General features: G+C 40.0%; 1 protein-coding gene across 1 annotated transcript in view; it reads right to left on the bottom strand.

Moving 5' to 3' along the window:
* The window catches only part of myo1ha (myosin IHa), a 41,240-nt gene extending 24,914 nt beyond the window's left edge, over positions 1-16,326 (bottom strand). Inside the window, exons 1-5 of the mRNA XM_061906501.1 lie at positions 16,115-16,326; positions 8,609-8,743; positions 6,731-6,846; positions 6,451-6,649; positions 6,273-6,353 (exon numbers count right to left, since the gene is read on the bottom strand). Of these exons, the coding sequence (XP_061762485.1) occupies positions 6,273-6,353; positions 6,451-6,649; positions 6,731-6,846; positions 8,609-8,743; positions 16,115-16,120 (537 nt within the window). The 5' untranslated portion in view covers positions 16,121-16,326. The remainder of the gene's footprint in view (positions 1-6,272; positions 6,354-6,450; positions 6,650-6,730; positions 6,847-8,608; positions 8,744-16,114) is intronic.
* Between the last annotated feature and the right edge of the window lie 6,174 nt (positions 16,327-22,500).

Here is a 22,500-nt window from a genome sequence, read left to right as displayed (position 1 = left end):
TAGTGTATTTGCAACATGGTGAAGTCCAGGGAGTGGTCAAAGAAGTCAAGAGAGGAGGTAATTTCTCTTCATAAGAAAGGATATGGATATAAGAAAATAGCAAAGACATTACACATTCCAAGAGACACAGTTGAGAGCATAATTCGCAAGTTTAAAGCTAAAGGCACAGTGGAACCACTACCTGGGCGTGGTAGAAAGAGGATGCTGTGTGCGTACAGTGGTGGAAAAACCCCCGGGTAACAGTTGAGGAACTACAACAGGACATTGCAGAGGGGGGAACGCAGGTTTCGTCCCAGACAATAAGGCGCGCACTACGAGATGAAGGACTCCATGCCAGAACTCCCAGGCGCACCCCACTTCTGACTACCAGGCACAAGAAAAATAGACTCCAGTATGCCAAAAATCATCTGGACAAACCCCAAAGGTTTTGGGAAACTGATCTATGAAGTGATGAGACAAAAGTGGAACTCTTTGGGCCTATGAATCAACGTAATGTCTGGAGGAGAAAAAATGAAGCTTACAAAGAGAAGAACACCTTTCCTACTGTTAAGCATGGTGGGGGGTCAATCATGCTCTGGGGCTGTTTCTCTGCCCCAGGTACCAGGAATCTCCAGCGCATTCAAGACATTATGAATTCTATTTCCTACCAGGGTATATTAGCTGCAAATGTCATGAAGTCAGTGACGAAGCTGAGGCTTGGGAGACGTTGGACCTTCCAACAGGACAACGATCCCAAGCATACCTCCAAATCAACATCAGAGTGGTTGCAGAAGAAGGGCTGGAAGACTCTGGAGTGGCCTTCACAGTCGTCAGACCTAAATCCTATAGAAAACCTGTGGTGGGACTTGAAGAAGGCAGTTGCAGCACGCAGGCCCAAGAATATGAATGAACTGGAGGCCTTTGCCCAAGAGGAATGGGCTAAAATACCTGTAGATCGTTGCAAGAAGCTTGTGTCCGGTTATGTATCACGTTTGAAGGATGTAATTACTGCTAAAGGGTGTTCTACTAAGTACTAAAGATGCATGTAACTAGGGGGTTGAATCATTTTGTCAATGAGATATTAAGAAAAATGTCCTCTTTTGGTATTTTGTAAAATACAGTGTTACAATTTAAGTTGCATTTGTCTATTTGACACATCTTTATTTGATATGACTATAAACAAAATACGGAATAAATGTCCAACTTGCTAAAACATCAAAATTGTGTGGGGGTTGAATAATTTTGATCACAACTGGTATGTGGGCTCTACCGAGGATGACGTTGTGGTTTGTGCAGCCCTTTGAGACACTTGTGATGTAGAGCTATATGAATAAATATTGATTGATTGATTGATTGATTGATTGATTGATTGATTGACCTCAACTTTAGAGTGTTTTGAGATAAGAGCTATCTCCCGGCTAATTGTTATGGTTTCGGTTGCAAGCAAATATTGAAGTTACAAGCATCAATTCCATTAGTGGGTGTAGCAAATGTCACAATGAAACCCATAAGATCTGCCCAAAACAACTTGTCTTACTTGCTAACTTTAGCTTCTAGCTAGATATGGACATAACTCAAGGAAGAAAGTGAGTGTGAAAGACAGTGTTGAGAAAAGGCAGTGTATGATCTTCGTTAAAATAAAGAAAAATCATCAACGACATAACTAAGTGGTAAAATAATATCTAATTGGCGGACATTTACGCATAAAAATATGAAAAAGCTGCTCATGATGTGTTTGATGGAGAAGCAACTTGAAGGATTGTAGATGTGCACTCTCCTAGGTAAAAACTGTCCATTCTTATTACAGTACTTCATAAAATTATCACAGATTTTGGTAGTGTATTATATTGTTTTTGTATGATTTTTGTTATCTCAAAGTTTGTTTTTCTTTTTAAAAGGTTGTTTTGGACCAACTGGGCCAAGCACCAACTGTATTGATTTAAATTCATTTTAATGGGCAGCGTTGATTTGAGGTACAAGTGTTTTTTTGGAATTTTGCCTATTGTTTACAATCATTATGAAAGACATTGCATTATAACTACTAAATAATCTTTAAAAAAAAGTCTGTTTACAATTGAGCCAACGAGACGTATAAAACCCAATAAAAAACATCCAAAAAAGGTCAACGATACTTCTTTTACATTTCGTGATTTGAATATTAACCAAGTATTAGTGATATTGTCATTATAAGCGCTAACGCAGATAAACTAATTATAGCGGCGCCGTGATCACTAGCATGTCTGCCTATGTTTACATCATCGAATACTAGTAAGCTGCCTCCTCGCAAAAGTTTATTGTGGATCATAAATCGTCTCTCATTTAGATAGTAGAAGGACGAGGACGTAAACTGACAATTTGGGACACTTTGGCATCCAGTTTAGAGCCGGAAAAGGCGAGAACAACATGAAAAAAGATGTTTCACCCCCCTTTTCGAGGATTATGTGTCATTCTTCGTCTCAACGGGACTATAACAAGATTCTAACAGTCGGCATCTTAATGACAGCAGACATCACACAGTAAGTGATGGCTTATTATGTTTGTAGTCTCTCATGAAGTCTGCAGTGAGTAACAATCAGTGATGAAGAAAAAAAGTGACCGTTGTGGTGCTTTTTTAAATTAATGTGCAGTGTATGCTTAAAACATACTTGCCAACCCTCCCGCATTTTCCGGGAGACTCCCAAAATTCAGCGCCTCTCCCGAAAACCTCCTGGGACAAATTTTCTCCCGAAAATCTCCCGGAATTTAGGCGGAGCTGGAGGCCACGCCCCCTCAAGCTCCATGCGGACCTGAGGGAACACAGCCTGTTTTCACGTCCACTTTCCCACATTATGAAGAGTGTGTCTGCCCAATGACGTTATAACTGTAGAATGATCGAGGACGAGTTCTTGGTTCCGTGTGTGGGTTTATTGTTAGGCAGTTTCATTAACGTCCTCCCAGCGCGGTAACAGCACACAACAACAGCAGTCACGTTTTCGCCTACCGTAAAGCAGTATGTCTGCCGTAAACAGCAATGTTGTGACACTCTTAAACAGGACAATACTGCCATCTACTGTACATGCACCACAACACCTCCAGGCAACTTCAATCCCTTACTTATACCCTCCTCCATTCACATCCCATCTCCCCGGATTGTAAATAACCTAATGTAAATAATCAAATGTATTTCTAATGTATATACTTGTTCTTATGCTATTTGAACTCTCTATGTTCTCTGCTGGCCGTACATATCCTACTAAGTAATACCTACACTGTTTCAACGTCCATTTCTCTGTTGATGCAATTGTTGATGACTGAAGTACTGATATCAACCAAAGCTCCTCATCCCACCCCCCGGATTGTAAATAATGTAAATAATTCAATGTATATACTATGATGATTAACTTTTGTGATGACTGTATTATGCTGAGAGTATATATTTGTACCATGAATTGATTGACGTGGACCCCGACTTATTCAAGTTGAAAAACTTATTCGGGTGTTACCATTTAGTGGTCAATTGTACGGAATATGTACTGTACTGTGCAATCTAGTAATAAAAGGTTCAATCAATCAATCAATCATGCATATGTACGGTTTTTAGACAGTGCAGTGCACAACTGCGTACACAACAGCTGTAAATACACTCCTCCTCTCTTAACCACACCCCCAACCACACCCCGCCCCCCCACCTCCCGAAGTCGGAGGTCTCAAGGTTGGCAAGTATGGCTTATAATGATCAAAATACGTAAATATTAAATGTTATTATAAATGCGCCCGTTACTACATTACATATATAAATAACATCATTTGTATAAAACCTCAATGGAGGTGTTTATACATTTCTTTCTCACTGGCACTCATTGAGGGCGGATGCTCCCCTTTCCCCTCCCTTATCGCTCCTGCTTGCTTTTTTGTCTTGTCTTGTCTTAACTTTCTTGTTGCCTCTTTTTGCACTGCTCACCACATCTAAACATTGGAACTATTTAACTGGCCTCAACAAAATTGACAAGATCTTGGGTTTGGGGGAACCGGCTTGTTGTGACGGAGCGGTTGTTGTTGGACACACGACAGACTCTTGGGACAAGAAGGAGTGCCTGGCGAAGATATCCACTTATTGAGAATTATGACAACAGGACATCTGCTGATTGGAGTAAGCGTTGCTCTGGTTTGTCGACAAATTGAAAGTTGCTGGCAGTCTTCAAAGTATCCCAAAGCTGCCACAAATGACTGGAGGATGCTGGAAGAACTGTGGACACTCTTGTGATTTGGATAACATCGGACTGTCTGCCCTGCAGGATCAATTTTGGATCAGTCATAGACAATTTAGAGTGAAAAGCTAATTTTATTTTCACTCGCATACAAAACATTCAAACTTGGATTCTTTCCCTGGCTTCGAGACTCTCTCGAAGGACAGTGCGGCGAAGACACAACAAACTCCCTTCTTGTCTCTCATGGACACACACCTGTTTTTGTTGACTTTGGACTAGCGACTGCACGACATCAAGGCCGCGGAACAGAGACACGCGGCAGGCTTACACACACACACATGCGTCCACGAAAATATACACCACTCACACATACCCCACGCCCCATCCAACGCCCTTGACGCGAATCCCTTAGGGGTGATGGACGGATGGGAAGCGCCTGAAGAGCTGCAGCCTGTCACCGTGGCCCCCACTCCCACCCCTCTGTTGCAAGTCTCGAGATGTTGTAATATGTATATGTGCTTTGCTAAGGAGGTTTTTTCCCACTCCAGACTGGGCCCCCTTAGGAGCCCAGTCTAGATTGTATTTTATTACTCATCCTCCCCCAGCGTTTACCTTTTTGCCATCTTTTACGGGGCGCTTTGTGACAACCCACCGCGTTCCTGTTCTGTAACCCTACACTACTTGTGTGTCTAATCTTAAACGGATTTTTGCGGAAAACAAAGTTTTGTTGTGCTTGTGCAATGACAACAAAGACCGACCGACTGACCGACCGACCGACTTACCTACCGACCTACCTACCTACCTACCTACCTGGGATGGCGTAGCGCAATTAGGAGAGTGGCCGTGCCAGCAACCTGAGGATTCCCGGTTCGATCCCCACCTTCTACAAACTTTGCCACGTCTATTGTGACCTTGAGCAAAACACTTTACCGTAGCTCCCACTTCCTCCCCTCTGTTGGCAAGTCTCGAGATGGATATTGTAATATGTATATGTGCTTTACTATGGAGGTTTTTTTCCCAGTCTAGATTGCATCTTTATGTGGAGTCGTTCTCTCAGGAATGCAGGACAAGGATAGCAGGTAGGAACATATTTAATAATCAATTAATCCTACACAGTAGAATTGACAGGAACCAAAAGAAAAGGAAAGTGTGCATTTCGCACGAGAAGCTAAGGGAAAAAACTTAGGACATTAAACATGAAACTATGGACATGAAAACCTGACTAAACTATGGCATGAAACAAATAGCATTAACTATGGAATTGCATCAAATAAGCAAGACTTACTGCGGCAAGAAAAGAGCATGAAACAAACAATGACGCCAGGCCGACTGACTGGCAAAGACAAGCTTAAATACTGCCTCTGATTAGTGCTCGGGAAGCAGGAGAGCAGGCGAGCACTAATCAGAGACAGGTGAACACAATGAGTAACCATGGCAACCAAAACAAACAGGAACTAAAGGAGTCCAAAACTAACAGAAAATACAAAAACATGATCCGGACCACGGATCATCACATGTATACTTTTTGTTTGTCTAACTTCGAATGGGTTTGTGCTGAAAACCAAGTTTCGTTGTATTTGTGCAATGACAATAAAGACCTACCTACCTATATGTTTTTAAGGGCTTTTATAAGCAGAATAGAGCGACTCCAATAGGCTCCATTGCAAACTGACTTTTGATCGCATGTATTTAATATTTAGAATGCATAACAAAAAAAAAACATATCTGTTTGTGTTTTACATAAGGATTGTGAATGATAGGCACAATTCCCCAAAAGGTGCAGTTACCCTTTAAAAGCTATGTCACAGAACCAAGTAAGTTGAGGTACTACAGTACTTGGCAATTAAAATGCTATATTAAGCCATAAAATTGTATATATTGCCATTTAAAACACTATATTTGTCATGAAAAAGCTCTTTTTTTTTTAACCATGACAACACTGTATATTACTTTAAAATTATGTATTTTAGATCATCTTTGCGTGTATACATTATACGTCCTCAGCCAAGAGGAGCTTTTGTAACCTGTTTTGTAATATTCATACCAATATATGTAGTTATGCATAATATGCAATGTAAATGTAGAATGCTTCTGACCTCATCTTACCTCACTATTGAATTGAATGTCCATATACTTCCCGAAACGGCTTGAGTTGTCATTCTTTAGTGTTTTGGCATCCCCAAAAGCCTGCAGACAGACACAATCCAATTATTCATGCAAGCCTGACCTGTTTTTTGGAACGTCATCCCAGCATAATGAAGCGTTGTTAGGTGGAGTGACAGACCTCCAGGACAGGGTTGGACATGAGCATCTTGTCCCTGACGGTGTTTAGTAGAGCGGTGCTCGGACAGCTGACCGCGTAATACTGTAGAATCTTTTTGGAGGCCTCCGTCTTCCCTGCTCCGCTCTCCCCCGAGATGAGGATGAAGTGATTGCTGAACTCGGCCAGCATGGCGTGGTAGGCGTTGTCTGCCAGAGCGTAACTGTGGCCGTACGGCGAGCACGATTCGAGGTGAATCATATTGTGGTCGGTATTTATTAAACATGCACTACTCTGTACTCACATGTGTGGTGGAAGCTCAAAGAAGTTGACACCCATGTAAACGTCCATCTGTTGCTTGTTGAAGATATCCAACTCTTTATAGGGGTTTACCGACACCAGTAAAGTTCCAATGTAGGTCTAGAAGAGTACATCAAATAATATGTGACATTTATTAACCCTCACGGTATACTGAGGACTTTGTCATTTCAGGTTATTTTTCTGTAACTCTGAATTAATGATTTTTTTTCCTAAGAGTTAAAATGTTAATATGTCTACTTCAAATTATGTCATACAGGAATGATACACTGGAAAATAATGTTAGCTCAGGTCAGTAGCACCAGGACAAAAAAAGTCCTTACGGAGTTAAGAATGCCCGTCTCATTCTATTGATACTATTTGCATTGTAGATTGTAACCCAAAGCATCAAAACTATGACACCTGTAAAGTGAAAACCATTTCAGTTGACTATCCTTTGAAGTTCATTGAGAGACTGCAAAGAGTGTGCAAAGTAGTAATCAGAGCTAAGGATGGCTCTTTTGAAGAAACTAGAATATAAAACATGAGTTGTTTCACCTTTTTTGTTAAGTACATAACTCCACATGTGGTCATTCATAGTTTGATGCCTATATGTGTATATATATATATATATATATATATATATATATATATATATATATATATATATATATATATATATATCCTTTTTTCTACCGCTTATTCCCTTTGGGGTTGCGGGGGGCGCTGGTGCCTATCTCAGGTACAATCGGGCGCTATGTATATATATATATATATATATATATATATATATATATATATATATATATATATGTATGTATATATATATATATATACATGCATATATTTATATATATACATACATACATATATATATATATATTTACATACATACATATAAATATATAAATATATATATATATATATATATATATATATATATATATATGTTTCTGTGGTTTATCTGTTATACAGTGTTCAATACCAGGGTAGAGCAGACTATACGTTAAGTCAGGAAAAAACCGTGGCTATTTCATCCCTACAAGCCTGTTTCGCAGGTTTCTCTGCAGAGAATAATAATATAGATATGTATCCCAGCTGTTTATATATTACATGAGGAAATGATATTAGAATGTAGTTAAAATATTGATTTTGAATTGAGAATTGTTTTTAATCCTGAATTGATTTTGAATCCAATCGTTACTCCCAAGAATCGAATCGTGTGGGGCCCAAAGATTCACGGCCCTACTAATAGGGGGTTCCACATAAACTCTGCTTAAGGCTTACATTTTTTAAACAGTCTTAACTCCCTTAAGACTTTTTTTTCCTGGTGCAATTGACTATTTAATTATTCCCCAGTGTATCAGTGATACATGGTAGAATTTTAAAGACAAATCAAAAAATGTAACATGAAAAAGGATTTGAAGCCTTCGAGGGAACACAACCAAATGGAAGAAAAATTTACCTGAAAGGACGAAAAAGTCCCTAATATACTGAGAGGGTTAGTTAATGCTGCATGTTGTAGGATTTATTCTTTTAGACCTACTTTTTCATCCTGGCACTACACTACTGCTATTGAAATTATGTATACCCCATCACAGTGATTCTCAAACTGTGGTACATGTACCAAAAGAAATAATTAAATATTCAAACACAGTTTTACTGTTCAAACTTAAATATACTTGTTTAATGAAACATATAACTTGTTTTTAATGATTATTTAGGCCTACTGCGCTACTGTATTTTCATGTTGGTCAGTACTTGGAGAGCCAAGTGTTTTCTGAGGAGGTACTTGGTGAAAAAAGTTTGACAACCACTGCACTCGAGGGGTTAAAACACAACATTGTAAAAAGCTGCACAAACATTAGAAAGTTGTGTTCCTTACATAAATGAGATCCTTGCTGAAGCGCTTCTTGAGGTTACTGAGGAAAGCTGCCTCCGTGGTTTCATCCAAAAGGACAAAGTCCTGAATGCCAACCTGGTCCCTGGCAGTGAGGGCACTCTCCATGTCCAGTTCAACCTGTGAAAGACCAGACTTGTGACCGGCCATGCTTGAAAAGAAGAAGAATACTATTTGTCCTGCAACAAGCGCTTGAATGTGACATTGTGCAAGTCATGTCTTGTAAGTAATTTCATTTTGATCAATGCATGACTCCTGCTTGTAGGATAAATCACTAAATCCAGTCCATTTAAATTCAACCTGCAGAACACAACAACCACCATGATGATCAGCTACTAAAGAGACCGGTCGCCATAATAATGTGTCACTAAATCTCCCATCCAAAGGCAAAACCCAGTAACTCAATTTTGGTCAAAACTGAGCTGATAATAATTTTGGAGTTCCTAGGTGATATACTTTACATCAGTGTATGCGATATTGTAATTTGTTCCGTAAGTAAGCTGTTACGCGCATGGCAGGACCTAGCAACTACCACATAACCGCGTAGATACAACACAAAAACCTAGTATCTCAAGAGACCAATCGGAGCTTCTTTGTCAGTCGCCTTATTTTCTTTAACGAGACATTTGCACGAATGGGGGCCGACGGTCAACCTGATTATGTGATATTATGGCACGAGGGGATATTTGGAAGATTGGCCCAGGACGTTGCAAGCACCTTCATTAAATGTATTGTTCTCGATTCTTCCCCTTGCATACTCTTTTGGGCAGATAACTGTGGAGGTCAAAATAAAAACTGGACGCTGTACACGGCTCTTGCCCAATGTGCAAACGCAGAATGGGGCCCACCCGAGATTGTGATAAAATATCTGGAGAAAGGGCACACGTTCATGAGAGCAGATTCAATCCATGGCTCAATCGGCAAGAAAATGAAAGCTCAAGAAAACATCTATACGTTTGATGACTTTGTAAATCTTTGTAAAACAGCATCAAGATAGATTGGTTTTCCTTTGTTTTCTCAAAATCAGCTAGAAGTGAGTTACTAGGTTTTGCCTTTGGACGGGAGAAATTGCGTTTAGTGGCGATGTACACTTTTTGGAAGAAACAGCAAGTGTGAAACTTTATGTGAAAGGCCGAGAATGCAAATGTCCCTCTTTATCAGGGGTCGGGAACCTTTTTGGCTGAGAGAGAAAGCCAAATATTTTAAAATGTTTTTCCGTGAGAGCCATATCATATTTTTTTAACACTGAATACAACTAAATGCGTGCATTTTTTAAGTAAGAACAACATTTTTAGAGTATAATAAGTCTCTATTTCTTTTTAATAACATTGTTATTTCTTGAACAGGTGCGGTAGAAAACGGATGGATGGATTAGAATGCATGACAATGTTTTATATTTTGAACGTTATTTTAACATTGTGATTACCAGCGGAATTATTCATTACCTGTTGTGTTAAGCAATGTCAGCTAAGATTTATCTGAGAGCCAGATGCAGTCATCAAAAGAGCCACATCTGGCTCTACAGCCATAGGTTCCCTACCCCTGCTCTATATGTTGAACTTGTAAAGGAATGTTTGAATGGCTCCCCGGGGGATGCTGAAGCTACAAAAAGCAGCAAAGGTTAAAAAAAAACACAAACACAGTCCCTCAATTAGTTCTATTGACAGGTCCAGTGTGGCTGTGAGGCAAGCCTCTTGTGTTTGTGCAGAACCTAATGATTGTCCCTCGTGTTTCAGTAGGACCGTTGCACCGAGCAAACACAACACACTGTGCCAATAGGACCAAAAAAAGAAACATTCAATAAGCATAGTGGGAAAAATTCCACCAATCTGTTTTGTATTCTCAGCACCAACACTTGCACCAAAAGCTTTTGTTGGTTTTGTATGTTCTCCTCTCTTTTGGACGTCCTTTGATTCTCACTTCTCTGGGTAAAAACATTAAAAAAAGATAATCCATTGGATCTAATTGACACAGAGCCCGCCCCCTCCCCTCCCGTGGCCCCCTATCCTTCGCCTATGGCCCCGGTTTCTTCTGAGAAAGGCCCGAGTGTTTTTGTCCTGTAAATACCACGAAGCGGAGACAAAAAAGATGTCTTTAAAATGCAGTCTACAATCCATTACACATATTCCCCCTGCATATCCATTCAGTAATTATTCATTAGAAAACATTTAACGTCACAATGAATTTCACACTAGGCAGTCGAAACACAATGGAGGAGATTTGGCCTATTTTGGGGCTGAGGACTTTGGGAGTGGGTGGGGGGGGGGGGGGGCGTACAGAGGAATGGTGAAGGCGAAGGCTGGCGGGGTGATGGGTGCACTATTTGTCTGATCTGAGAAGCACTGAAACGGGGCCGTCTTGAGACTAAATAGTGCAGTAACGGTCTGTGCCCCGCTGCTTGCTGTGACACTCATTTAGGGCGCCCTCGGGGGGGAACAATAGCGGCTTGTTCTGAGCTATCCTGTGCTGTAATTTGGACTTCATTGGACAGAAGAGGCTAGTCAGATGTTTTTTCTCCCCCCCCACACCTGTCAGCCCCTGCACCCTTAAATGCTCTCACCCCTACTCTGGACAATACTCCCCCCTACGCCCCCGTGTCCCCACCAATAACCCCTCAGCCGCCCCGCCACACCCACTTTAAGCCAATGAGACAGGTGAACAATATCATTGAAGGAACCCTTTTTGGGACGTCAGAATCAATCTGCTGATGCGATGGGTGGGGTAGGGGGTTTGGGGGTAGCAATACCGGTGTCGGGTATCTATGACACCCTCTTTCTTCGTGGGAAGGGACTTCTTTAGGGGCGGCGCAGGCAAACAATACGGTGGGACAGCGTGACTTAGGGGTCTGCCATACAGTATTATCAGAATAACGTAGACAGATAAGCTCCTGTCAGGAGGATGATTCGCGAATTCATGCTAATGTTTTTGGGCTTTCATTCAGCACTGAAAAGAATAGTTTTCTTTCTTTAGACTGGTTGTCAATGCGCCTTTAATAAAGAGACACGAAGCGATTCGCCAGGGGAGGCTCCAAAGTCCACCACAATGTGTCACTTCCAAGTTAATTCTATACATTACCCCCATAGGAAATCATGTTAAAGTACCACTGATTGTTACAGGTGTGGTGGAACTACCCTCTGCATTTGACCCATACCCTTGTTCCAACCCCTGGGAGGTGAGGAGAGCAGTGAGCAGGAGCGGGGGCCGCGCTCGTGTCATGATCCGTGATCCTGATCATGTTTTGTTTAGTTTTGTTCTGTTAGTTTTGGACTCCCTTAGTTCCTGTTTTGTGCATTTTGGGTGTTTGTTTTGGTTTCCATGGGTACTTATTGGTTTCACCTGCCTCTGATTAGTGCTCTGCACGTTCACCTGCTGTTGAGCACTAATCAGAGAGCTACTTATTCATGTTGCTCGCCACAGTCGGCGTGGCTTCATTGTGTTTGCGAAATGCAACTATCACGTTGGTTTATTCCTGTTTATGATTCCTGATCTTGATCCTGTGCAAAGCTGTTATCTAAGCTTCCCGTGCGATCGGCACGTATTTCCTTGGTTTGTTTCTATTTTTTTTGTTTAGTTTAGTCTTTATTTAAAGGGACAATGCACAGAAACATTAAGTTCAAAGACAGATATGTTCTGTACAAGATTATAGCTAAATAGCTAATTTCCATCTGCAGTCCCTGGCTACCAAAATTAAAGAGATACAAAAATCATGCAATAAAATCCTACCATATCACATAATCAAATTTTAAAAAGTCATAAAATGCCCTTTCATGGACACATACTTAATATAAAATACAACCACATCTCATTTACATCATCACACAATACATGCTCTTGTTCACATCGGTCATCATTTGTAAAACAACAAAAACAACCATGATTTCAACACACACACCTCACAATTTACAACAAAAATGCTGTCATGGATAAATATAACACACATTCATTTGATCTGTCAAACACAGTGCCCACCTCAGTGACCGTGTGTGCAGCTTTGATTGCTCCAAAGCCACTTTTTAACTTCAATTGTAAATGTAAAGTAATCTGCTAAACTTTTCAAGTTTGTTGTGAGGTTGTTCCATTCCTTTATGGCTTTATATGAAAAGGCTGATTGTGCAAAAGATGTTTTACATCTGGGTATGCTACACTGCCTCCTGGTGGAGGCTCGTGTGTTTCTGGTTGACACAGCAGATGTAAACTGGACAAAGTGCTTAAGTGGCGCTGGGGCGGTGTTATTTAGGATTCGATGGGCCATTCGTATTGATGCTAATCTGTGAATATTGGTTAAGTTTAACAATGTAAATTTTTGGAGAACTAAGCAGTGATGGTGGAGTTGTGGTTTTCGGTCAAGAATTTTGAACGATTGTTTGTGCAAAGTTTCCAATGGCCTCAGATTCATTTTGCTTGCCTGCGACCAACATGTTATACAATAATAAAAACGAGACATAATCATTGCATTAAAACAAGTTTGAGCTTACTCCAGTGTTAACGATTTCCTGATACATTTGAATGTTTTATGTTGTATTTAAGACTCTGGCACATCTGTTTGATATGTTTTTAAAGCCAAGTGTTGGGTCTAAAATGATACCCAGGTAACGATATTCACTAACATTTTGTATTATCTCCTTATTAACCCTTATATTTGGAAAGGATGACATTTTATATTTGTTTACAAAATACATTGTTGCCGTTTTATTAATGTTTAATATAAGACAAGAGTCATGTAGCCATCTTGTCACCTTCTCCATGGCTGCTGTAAGTTTTCTGGCAAACCGTTCCCGCGTCTTTTCCCCGAGTATAAATAACCGTGTCATCTGCATACATCTGGATATTTACGTCCTCACATACAGATGGCAGGTCGTTTGTGGTACTATTATGATTAAATTATCATCTCCTACCTCACGCTGTCGTCCGGAGCCGTCCATTCTGCATCCCGGGAGAACAAACCCCGACCCGACCACGCCAACACGTAACAGCTCGGGAATCATTTTGGTGATTTAACCCCCAACTCCAAACCCTTATGCTGAGTGCCAAGCAGAGAGGTAATGGGTCCCATTTTTATAGTCTTTGGTGTGACTATCGATCTCAGGGCGGACACTCTAACCTAGTGGGTGTCAAACGTACGGCTCGAGTGCCGGATCAGGCCCGCGAACAGGTTTTATCCGGCCCGCGGGATGAGTTTGCTAAGTAAAAAATTAACCTGAAATTTTGGAATGAAAGAAACTGCTGTTCTAAATGTGTCCACTGGATGACGAAGTAGCAATTCTTTGTATATTTGTAGACGATGCTACATATGTACAAAACAAACCACATGATGAAAATGATTAAACTACATAAATACTGTAATTAGATTTTTATATATTTGTTTATCTTGATAGATTGAAAATGAACACCAATGAGTTGGCTGATCACATAATTTATTTAAAAATATAAAAATAACGACAAATAAAGATAGAATACTATTAACCGTAACATATAAGTGTAAAAAAAAACAACAACAACATTATGATTTGTACAATTTCAGAATGTGCTTGTTCTACATTTAAACAAAGAGTAGGTATTTTTAAGTTATCGTGCCGTGATTTTACTAGTCTGTCCCACTTGGAAGTAGATTTTTCTCCATGTGGCCCCCGATCTAAAATGAGTTTGACACCCCGGCTCTAACCACAAGGCCACTGAGCAGGTTTGTAATGTAAGGCAGAGCTGGGCAAATATTTTGACTCGGGGTCCAGATGAGAGAAAAAATGTGTCTGGGGTGTGATGTGTATGTGTGTATAAATTATATATACACATTTAGCTGAAAAAAAAAATATGTTGTACAGTTTGTGTGTTTGGGTCCCTTTTTTTCAGGAACATAAATACCAAAAGTCACAATGTCCAATAGAATTCTAAATAAGTAATGACATTTTAAATTTTTTTTTACTGAATGGGACACCCAAAATGTACATTGAAATAAAGAAAGTGGGATTTACAATATTAACTATGAACAATAAAACACTGAATATTAACAACATATGGGGCTATGGAGTGTTTCCTATTCGGGCTCCATTAGTCTGGAATGCCCTCCCGGTAACAGTTAGAGATGCTACCTCGAAGAAGCATTTAAGTCCCATCTTAAAACTAATTTGTATACACTAGCCTTTAAATAGACCCCCTTTTAGACTAGTTGATCTGCCGTCTCTATATACATATATATAATGTATTTTTTGCCGATATTCATATATATATACATATATATATATACATATATGTATATTATTTATATATTTATATATATACACATATACACATGAATAAACATATTTATATATGTAATTATATATATATATATATATATACAGTATAAATGTGTATATACATCAATATATATATATATATACATACACACACATATATGATTGATATATATGCATGCATATATATATATACAGTATATATACATGTATACACACACACACACACACACACACACATATATATATATATATATATATATATATAATTTAATTTATTTTATATATACACAACATACACACACCAGCCCCCAGACACATTTTACCAACCAATGTGACATCCTGAGTCAAAATAATTGCCCATGTCTATCTTATAGGACAGTGGTTCTCAACCTTTTTTCAGTGATGTACCCCCCTGTGAACATTTTTTTAATTCAAGTACCCCCTAATCAGAGCAAAGCATTTTCGGTTGAAAAAAAGAGATAAAGAAGTAAAATACAGCACTATGTCATCAGTTTCTGATATATTAAATTGTATAACAGTGCAAAATATTGCTGATTTGTAGTGGTCTTTCTTGAGCTATTTGGAAAAATAGATATAAAAATAACTAAAAACTTGTTGAAAAATAAACAAGTGATTCAATTATAAATAAAGATTTCTACACATAGAAGTAATCATCAACTTAAAGTGCCCTCTTTGGTGATTGTAATAGAGATCCATCTGGATTCATAAACTTAATTCTAAACATTTCTTTACAAAAAAAAAAAAATCTTTAACATCAATATTTATGGAACATGTCCACAAAAAATCTAGCTGTTAACACTGAATATTGCATTGTTGCATTTATTTTCACAGTTTATGAACTTACATTCATATTTTGTTGAAGTATTATTCAATAAATATATTTATAAATGATTTTTTAAATTGTTGCTATTTATAGATTTTTTTTTTTTTTTAATCTCACGTACCCCTTGGCATACCTTCAAGTACCCCCAGGGGTACACGTACCCCCATTTGAGAACCACTGGTCTAGTGTATCAGTGTTGCCAGAGACTGAGTGACCTCATCCATGTGAGAAGGAGCCATCTCAAAAAGGTGATCGCTAACTCATCTTTACTTGAACACAATGCACTCCCATTGAATCTCTCCTGCACGACAAGCATGAACGTGCAACATTTTGCAGCCACCTGCTAGACATTAAATCTTACTAACCCATTGACACACAAACACAGCAATTTTCAACTAAATAAAAACCTCAAACCTGCATTTTGGAAGTCTATCAGTATCCAAACTTGCAGCAGTTTCCTTCTACTGGGCCTCCTGTGTCTGCTTGCATGGAGACAATTAGTGAAATGAGTTAATTAGCCAGTTTCAACTGTTTCTATGAGTACTATATGCTCTTGGTGTTGCTTGGTGAAGGGTTGTGCACACATCCTGACCAACACTCAGGCCACAGTGCACCGGTTGCTTAATCATTCATGCCGTAGGAGGTGGAGGGGACCAAGATCTTATTCAGTTCCAACCTGAGTGTCTACTTCTATGCTGAGTGTAGCGTAACCACCCAGAAACAGGATCCAAAGCACTCAAATTCAAACCACCACACCTTTCTCGCACTTTCTTGAATGCTTTAAACTCCTTTGCATCACAACCAAAAAAACACCAAAGTAAAAAAAAAAAGTCTCCTCCATGGTGCTATCCTCCAGGTCTGGTTACTGGTCTTTGATTAGGTGGCTGCATAATAGGGCGTACTGTACTTGAATGGTTACTAAGTATTACAAAGCTATCTAGGAGGGCACCATTGCTGTCATGTGAGGACTCATCTCCCGGAAAACTGATCAGTTTCAGTTACAGTATTTGACATGTCAGATTTTCTACGGACCCGTGAAGGTTTACAGTAGACCTGCTCAGTGGCCTTGTGGTTAGAGTGTCCGCCCTGAGACTGGAAGGACGTGAGTTCAAACCCCAGCCGAGTCATATCAAAGACTATAAAAATGGGACCCATTGCCTCCCTGCTTGGCACTCAGCATCAAGGGTTGGAATTGGGGGTTAAATCACCAAAATTAATTTCCGAGCGTGGCCACCGGTGCTGCTCACCGCTCCCCTCACCTCCCGGGGGGTAAACATGGGGATGGGTCAAATGCAGAGGATAATTTCACCACACCTAAGGTGTGGGTGACTATAGTTGGGACATTTTCTTTACTTTACTTTAAACAGAGTACAGTCTGAGGTGGGTAAGGTAGTCACAAATTCTACTCATGTAAAAGTAACGGTACTTTAGAGTATTATAACAAAAGTACAAATAAAAAGTAGTCATCCAAATAAGCACTTGAGTAAGAGTAAATATTTTGTGAAAAAATCTATTCAAGTACTCTGAGTAACTTCTGATTTGTTTTAGTAGTTATTTTTTAATTTTACCTGCACTACAACTACAGTATGTGTGTGTGTTTGTGTGTATTCAGTTCAGTTTCAGTTTATTTCGAACATGCATACGATCATTATTGGCGGTCACTCGAAGCAAGTATGACGATCCTCCTGGTAGGGGGTATCCCTTCATGGGGGATGCCTGTTCGTGACTTTGTTTAACGTGGGGAGACTGGTGCACAGACAGTCACCACATGATCCTTGACAGAATCGGGTTAGGGTCCAGTGGCATGGAGTCCAAGACAACTACGGACCCTTTTCTGCTGCAGCCTTCCTCCACCATCGCAGCCGTTGTGGTAGTTCTTACATCTACTGTCTTCCGTCTGCTCCGCCATTGAGGTCTTCACTGTATCCAGTGCTATGGGTCAGTCAGGTACTAGCCCTTTGCCAAGGGCCCCCTGAGGTAACAGTAGTAAAGGGGTTAACCTCCTAGTGCCCCAAGACCCCTTAGAGGAGCCTCCACTGCTGGATGCACTTTAACGTCATGCCCAGGACACTATTCAATACAATGTAATGTATCTGTCATGATCTGTGGTTTGGATCATGTTTTCTGTTTAAGACTCCTTTTGTTCCTGTTTGCACTGCCTTGTTTGTTTTGTCACCATGGTTACTCATTGTCTTCACCTGTCTCTGATTAGTGCTCGGCCGCTCACCTGCTTCCCGAGCACTATCACTCAATCAATCAATGTTTATTTATATAGCCCTAAATCACATATGTCTCAAAGGACTGTACAAACCACTACGACTACGACATCCTCGGAAGAACCCACATAAGGGCAAGGTAAACTCACACCCAGTGGGACGCCAGTGACAATGATGACTATGAGAAACCTTGGAGAGGACCTCAAATGTGGGCAACCCCCGCCCCCCTCTAGGGGACCGAAAGCAATGGATGTCGAGCGGGTCTAACATGATACTGTGAAAGTTTAATCCATAGTGGCTCCAACACAGCCGCGAGAGTTCAGTTCAAAGCGGATCCAAGACAGCAGAGAGAGTCCCGTCCACAGGAAACCATCCCAAGCGGAGGCGGATCAGCATCGTAGAGATGTCCCCAACCGATACACAGGCGAGCGGTCCATCCTGGGTCCCGACTCTGGATAGCCAGTACTTCATCCATGGTCATCGGACCGGACCCCCTCCACAAGGGAGGGGGGACAGAGGAGAAAAAGAAAAGAAGCGGCAGATCAACTGGTCTAAAAAGGAGGTCTATTTAAAGGCTAGAGTCTAAAAAGAGTTTTAAGGTGAGACTTAAATGCTTCTACTGAGGTAGCATCTCGAACTGTTACCGGGAGGGCATTCCAGAGTACTGGAGCCCGAACGGAAAACGCTCTATAGCCCGCAGACTTTTTTGGGGCTTTAGGAATTACTAATAAGCCGGAGTATAATTAGAGACAGTATTTAAATCTGTCTTTGTCTGTCAGTTGGTCTGCTGACATTGCTAGCTTTTTCACTCCAAAGTTCATGCTGCTCCTTCATGCCATAGATCCATGCTCGTTTTCCTGTCAAGTAAGTTGTGTTTATAGTCCATAGTTTTGTCTAAGTTGTGTTTCAGCCTTGTGCGCGCCTTTTGTTTGTACTTTTTTGTAGCTTCTAAGTTAAAGATTAAATCATGTTTTTACCTGCAAGCCATTTCCTGAGTAGTCCGTCTGCCTTCCTGGGAGAACGACCCCGCAGCAAGCTGCGACCCCCCCCCCCCCTCCCCCCATCATGACAGCATTACACAATTCCAGTTGTTTCATTACAGTACGTCCGAAAAGGAGTAGGAAGAAGCAGAGCTTATTTACCCCTTTTCATACCATAGCTATTTTATCCAATTTCCTTGTTCTCTGTAACAGAACAATGAACAAATAAATAATATACCACAGCAAGCAAACAAACAATCAATAAACTTTGTCTCAATAAAATAAAAATGGTTCAAGATGTTTATCATAACTCTTGTTCTGTGTACTTTGTGAACAGTTGTAGTTTGAACATTCTCTTAAACTGAATCATATCGGTGCTTTGTTTGATTTCTTTGGTTAATCTATTCCATAATATAATTCCATTTAATGTGTGCTTGTTTATTTGAGGGACAGAGTGACCCTACCACAGCATGAGTACATTTTACAGTCACTTATGACGTTATAACAGGGCTAATAATAGCATAGCGCAGCTAAAACAGAAAAAAAACCATTGAAAACTTACTGCAACATGTTTTCTACAGTACAATATCCTTTTTGTAGGCTGAATTGTGAAAGATTTCTACTGACAAAGATTATATAATATAATTTTTTTTTAGTTTCCCAGCAGTACTTAGTTGGACGGGTGAAACAGGGTCATGTGACAGTGCCCGCTAGATAAAGTATCTCTAACGAGGCAAAATAATTTGTCTTTGCGAGCAGAAATCAATGAATTATAAATGAATATGATGTGAATAAATGTAGAATCGGAATTTAACTCAATGCAACAGAGTAAATGTGACATTTTTTCTTCACAAAAATAGTCAAGTTAAAGTATGTTGCATTAAAACTACTCAGACAAGTAGAATTGATCTAAAAAGTTACTTAAGTAAATGTAATGGAGTAAATGTAGCGCATTACTGCCCACCTCTGAGTAGGGTATATATAATTTGTAGACATTTATGTAAAAGCGCAACTTGTTAAGAGCAGTAGCTTTATACTCTTTTAAGTAGTTTGTACTACAGTTTGTATTTTGTTAATTTCATATTGTAAATTATTATAAATATTACACACAAGTGTTAACTACCAAATACAACAATAAACATATAGCGAGGTGTTCTTTGAAGCTGCAAGGAGAAACAGTGTGGGAGGAGTTAAGTGTTACCCAGTAACAGCTACTAAACACACACCCTCCTGGGAAACACAGGTGTCCACTTTCTTTGTTCTCACAAATGAGAAAAAAATATCCAATTTCAGCTCATTGATTGATTGATCAACAACTGGAAAACATTTGGCATATTTGAATGATCAGGTCCAAGGGAAGTTGTCAAGGTTACCTTGGTGGTTGCCCCACTTCTACCCCGGCTGAGCGGCCCAGAAATGCTTGTCCGATCTTAACAAGCTTTGGTGCTACCCACTGGGCTCTGATTCAGCACGAGACCCGGCAAATCCAATTACACAGGAGTCAGAGAGGTTGATTTTCCCATTATAGATTCCATGCTGAGAATGAGAGCTGATGATAACACTCACATCACACCATGACTGCCCCGCGCTTTCCTCTCATTTTGTTCTCCCGCTCTTCCTATCGCATTCTTCTCACTAGAGCCTTTCTTCCCTTGTCTTTCTTGCCATCACTTCTATTTTCATAGTCCATTATTGTCATTTTTAAGAGGCCCAGAACGAATGTTGGTCCTAAAGTGTTGGGTCAAAGAGGTTACTTGATGAACTTGAATCCCATTTGTGTCTTGCTTGATTGATTAATAACAACACACATTGATCATATGTATAGATTCGGTCGGTTTTGGAATATTTTGTCAAGAAACGCTTGAACTTCACCTCAAATGCAATCAACACAGTAAGTGCAACAGATCAATAAACAAATACAAGTTAGAGCTGAGCTTGCAGACTGACCAAAAAAATAACCGACTGACTGGAATGTTGACTGCCTGACTAATTGACTCACGGGCTGAAGGACTTTCTGATTAGCTAGCTGACCGACAGGCCATCCGACTGACTGGCTGACCAACGACCAACTAGCTGAATTTCTAATTGAATGACTGACTGACAGACTCACCACCTGATTGGCTATGCAAACTATGGGTGCCACTTTTGGGGACACCATGTAGCCAGCTGCGCAACATGAAAACTTAACACTAGCTTTTTAGAAATGTGGCTCTTTCCAACTGAGTCAGCAGTAAAAAAAAAAACATTTGAACATTTTCTTCAACAGCAGTGAACCAAACTGACCTCGCCACAGACCAGAGTTCAACCAAAGGTTCACACCTTAGACTGAACCCCCAGATTAAAATAAAAGGAAAATAAGGACGTATAGATGGCTGATTAGCTGATTGACCAACCAGCTGACCGAATGAATGGATGACTGACCAAAATTACCAACTGACTTTCTACGTGGCTGAGTGACTGACTGACAAACCAACCAAGTTGCTAGAATGCTGACAGACCAACATACTGGCTGATTGGTTAGATGACTGACTAACCAACGGACTAACTGACAGAATTAATTTCTGACTGGATTCATTCACTCGCTGTATAGCTGACTGACTACCTGACTCACTGAATTAATATGGCTATCTGATCTAAAACTTAATAACTAACTGAATGACTGACAGATCTATAACAGACTAACAGGAATGTTGACTGCCCCACTGACGGACTTAACAATTGACCTGTGGACTGAAGGACTTTCTATTTAACCGGCAGTGAACTAGACCTACCTTGCCTCTGACCAAATGTCAACCAAAGGTCCACACCTAAGTCCGACCCTTTGAACTAAAGTAAAAATAAGCTTTTCTTTCACATTCAAAACATAAAGATGGCTGATTGGCTGACTGACCAACCATCTGAGCAATTGAATGACAGCCCGAAAGACCAACTGACTTTCCAATTGGCTAACTGACCTCTGACTTACCTCTTCCTGACTAACCAACAGACTAAATGACCGAATTGATGTCTGATTGGATAAACTCACCCACTATCTGACCAAGAACTACAGTAACAAACTGGCTGGATGATTGACTGACAAAATGAAAAATTGAAATGATAATTGCCTGACTAACTGACCTACCAATTGACTTACTAAGTGAAGCACTTTCTAATTGGCTCGCTTCCCACCTGGCAATCCGACTGACTGGCTGACCAATGACCAACTAACTGAATTTTTAATTGAATGACTGACTGTCTAATAGTATGGCAGAATGGACACAATGATTGTACATATAAGATTGGGGAACTGTACCGGACAACATTATATATAGTGTTTGGTCAGGTCAGCTGACAGCACAAAGTGACAAAGGTGTTAGTTCATAATGCACTACTTACATAAACCGGAAGCAGAACAGGTGGATGAAAATGGTTGAATTATGGTCAACGATTAATGGAACGAGTGCAAGAAGTAAAACAATCTATGTATCAGCCTTGACTGTTAATACTGTTAATTGTTTTGCTCAGTGGTATAACTAACTGGCTTTTTATTTAGTACTGTATTTGTGTAGTCTGCAGAATGTTAGGGAGCAACTGACCAATAAACTTCCTTGCTTATTGGCTGACG

This window comes from Nerophis ophidion, linkage group LG07 (genome assembly GCF_033978795.1).
Source record: "Nerophis ophidion isolate RoL-2023_Sa linkage group LG07, RoL_Noph_v1.0, whole genome shotgun sequence".
Taxonomy (NCBI): domain Eukaryota; kingdom Metazoa; phylum Chordata; class Actinopteri; order Syngnathiformes; family Syngnathidae; genus Nerophis; species Nerophis ophidion.
The sequence above is the reverse complement of the archived record's forward strand: the minus strand, read 5'-3'. Positions and strand labels throughout refer to the sequence as shown.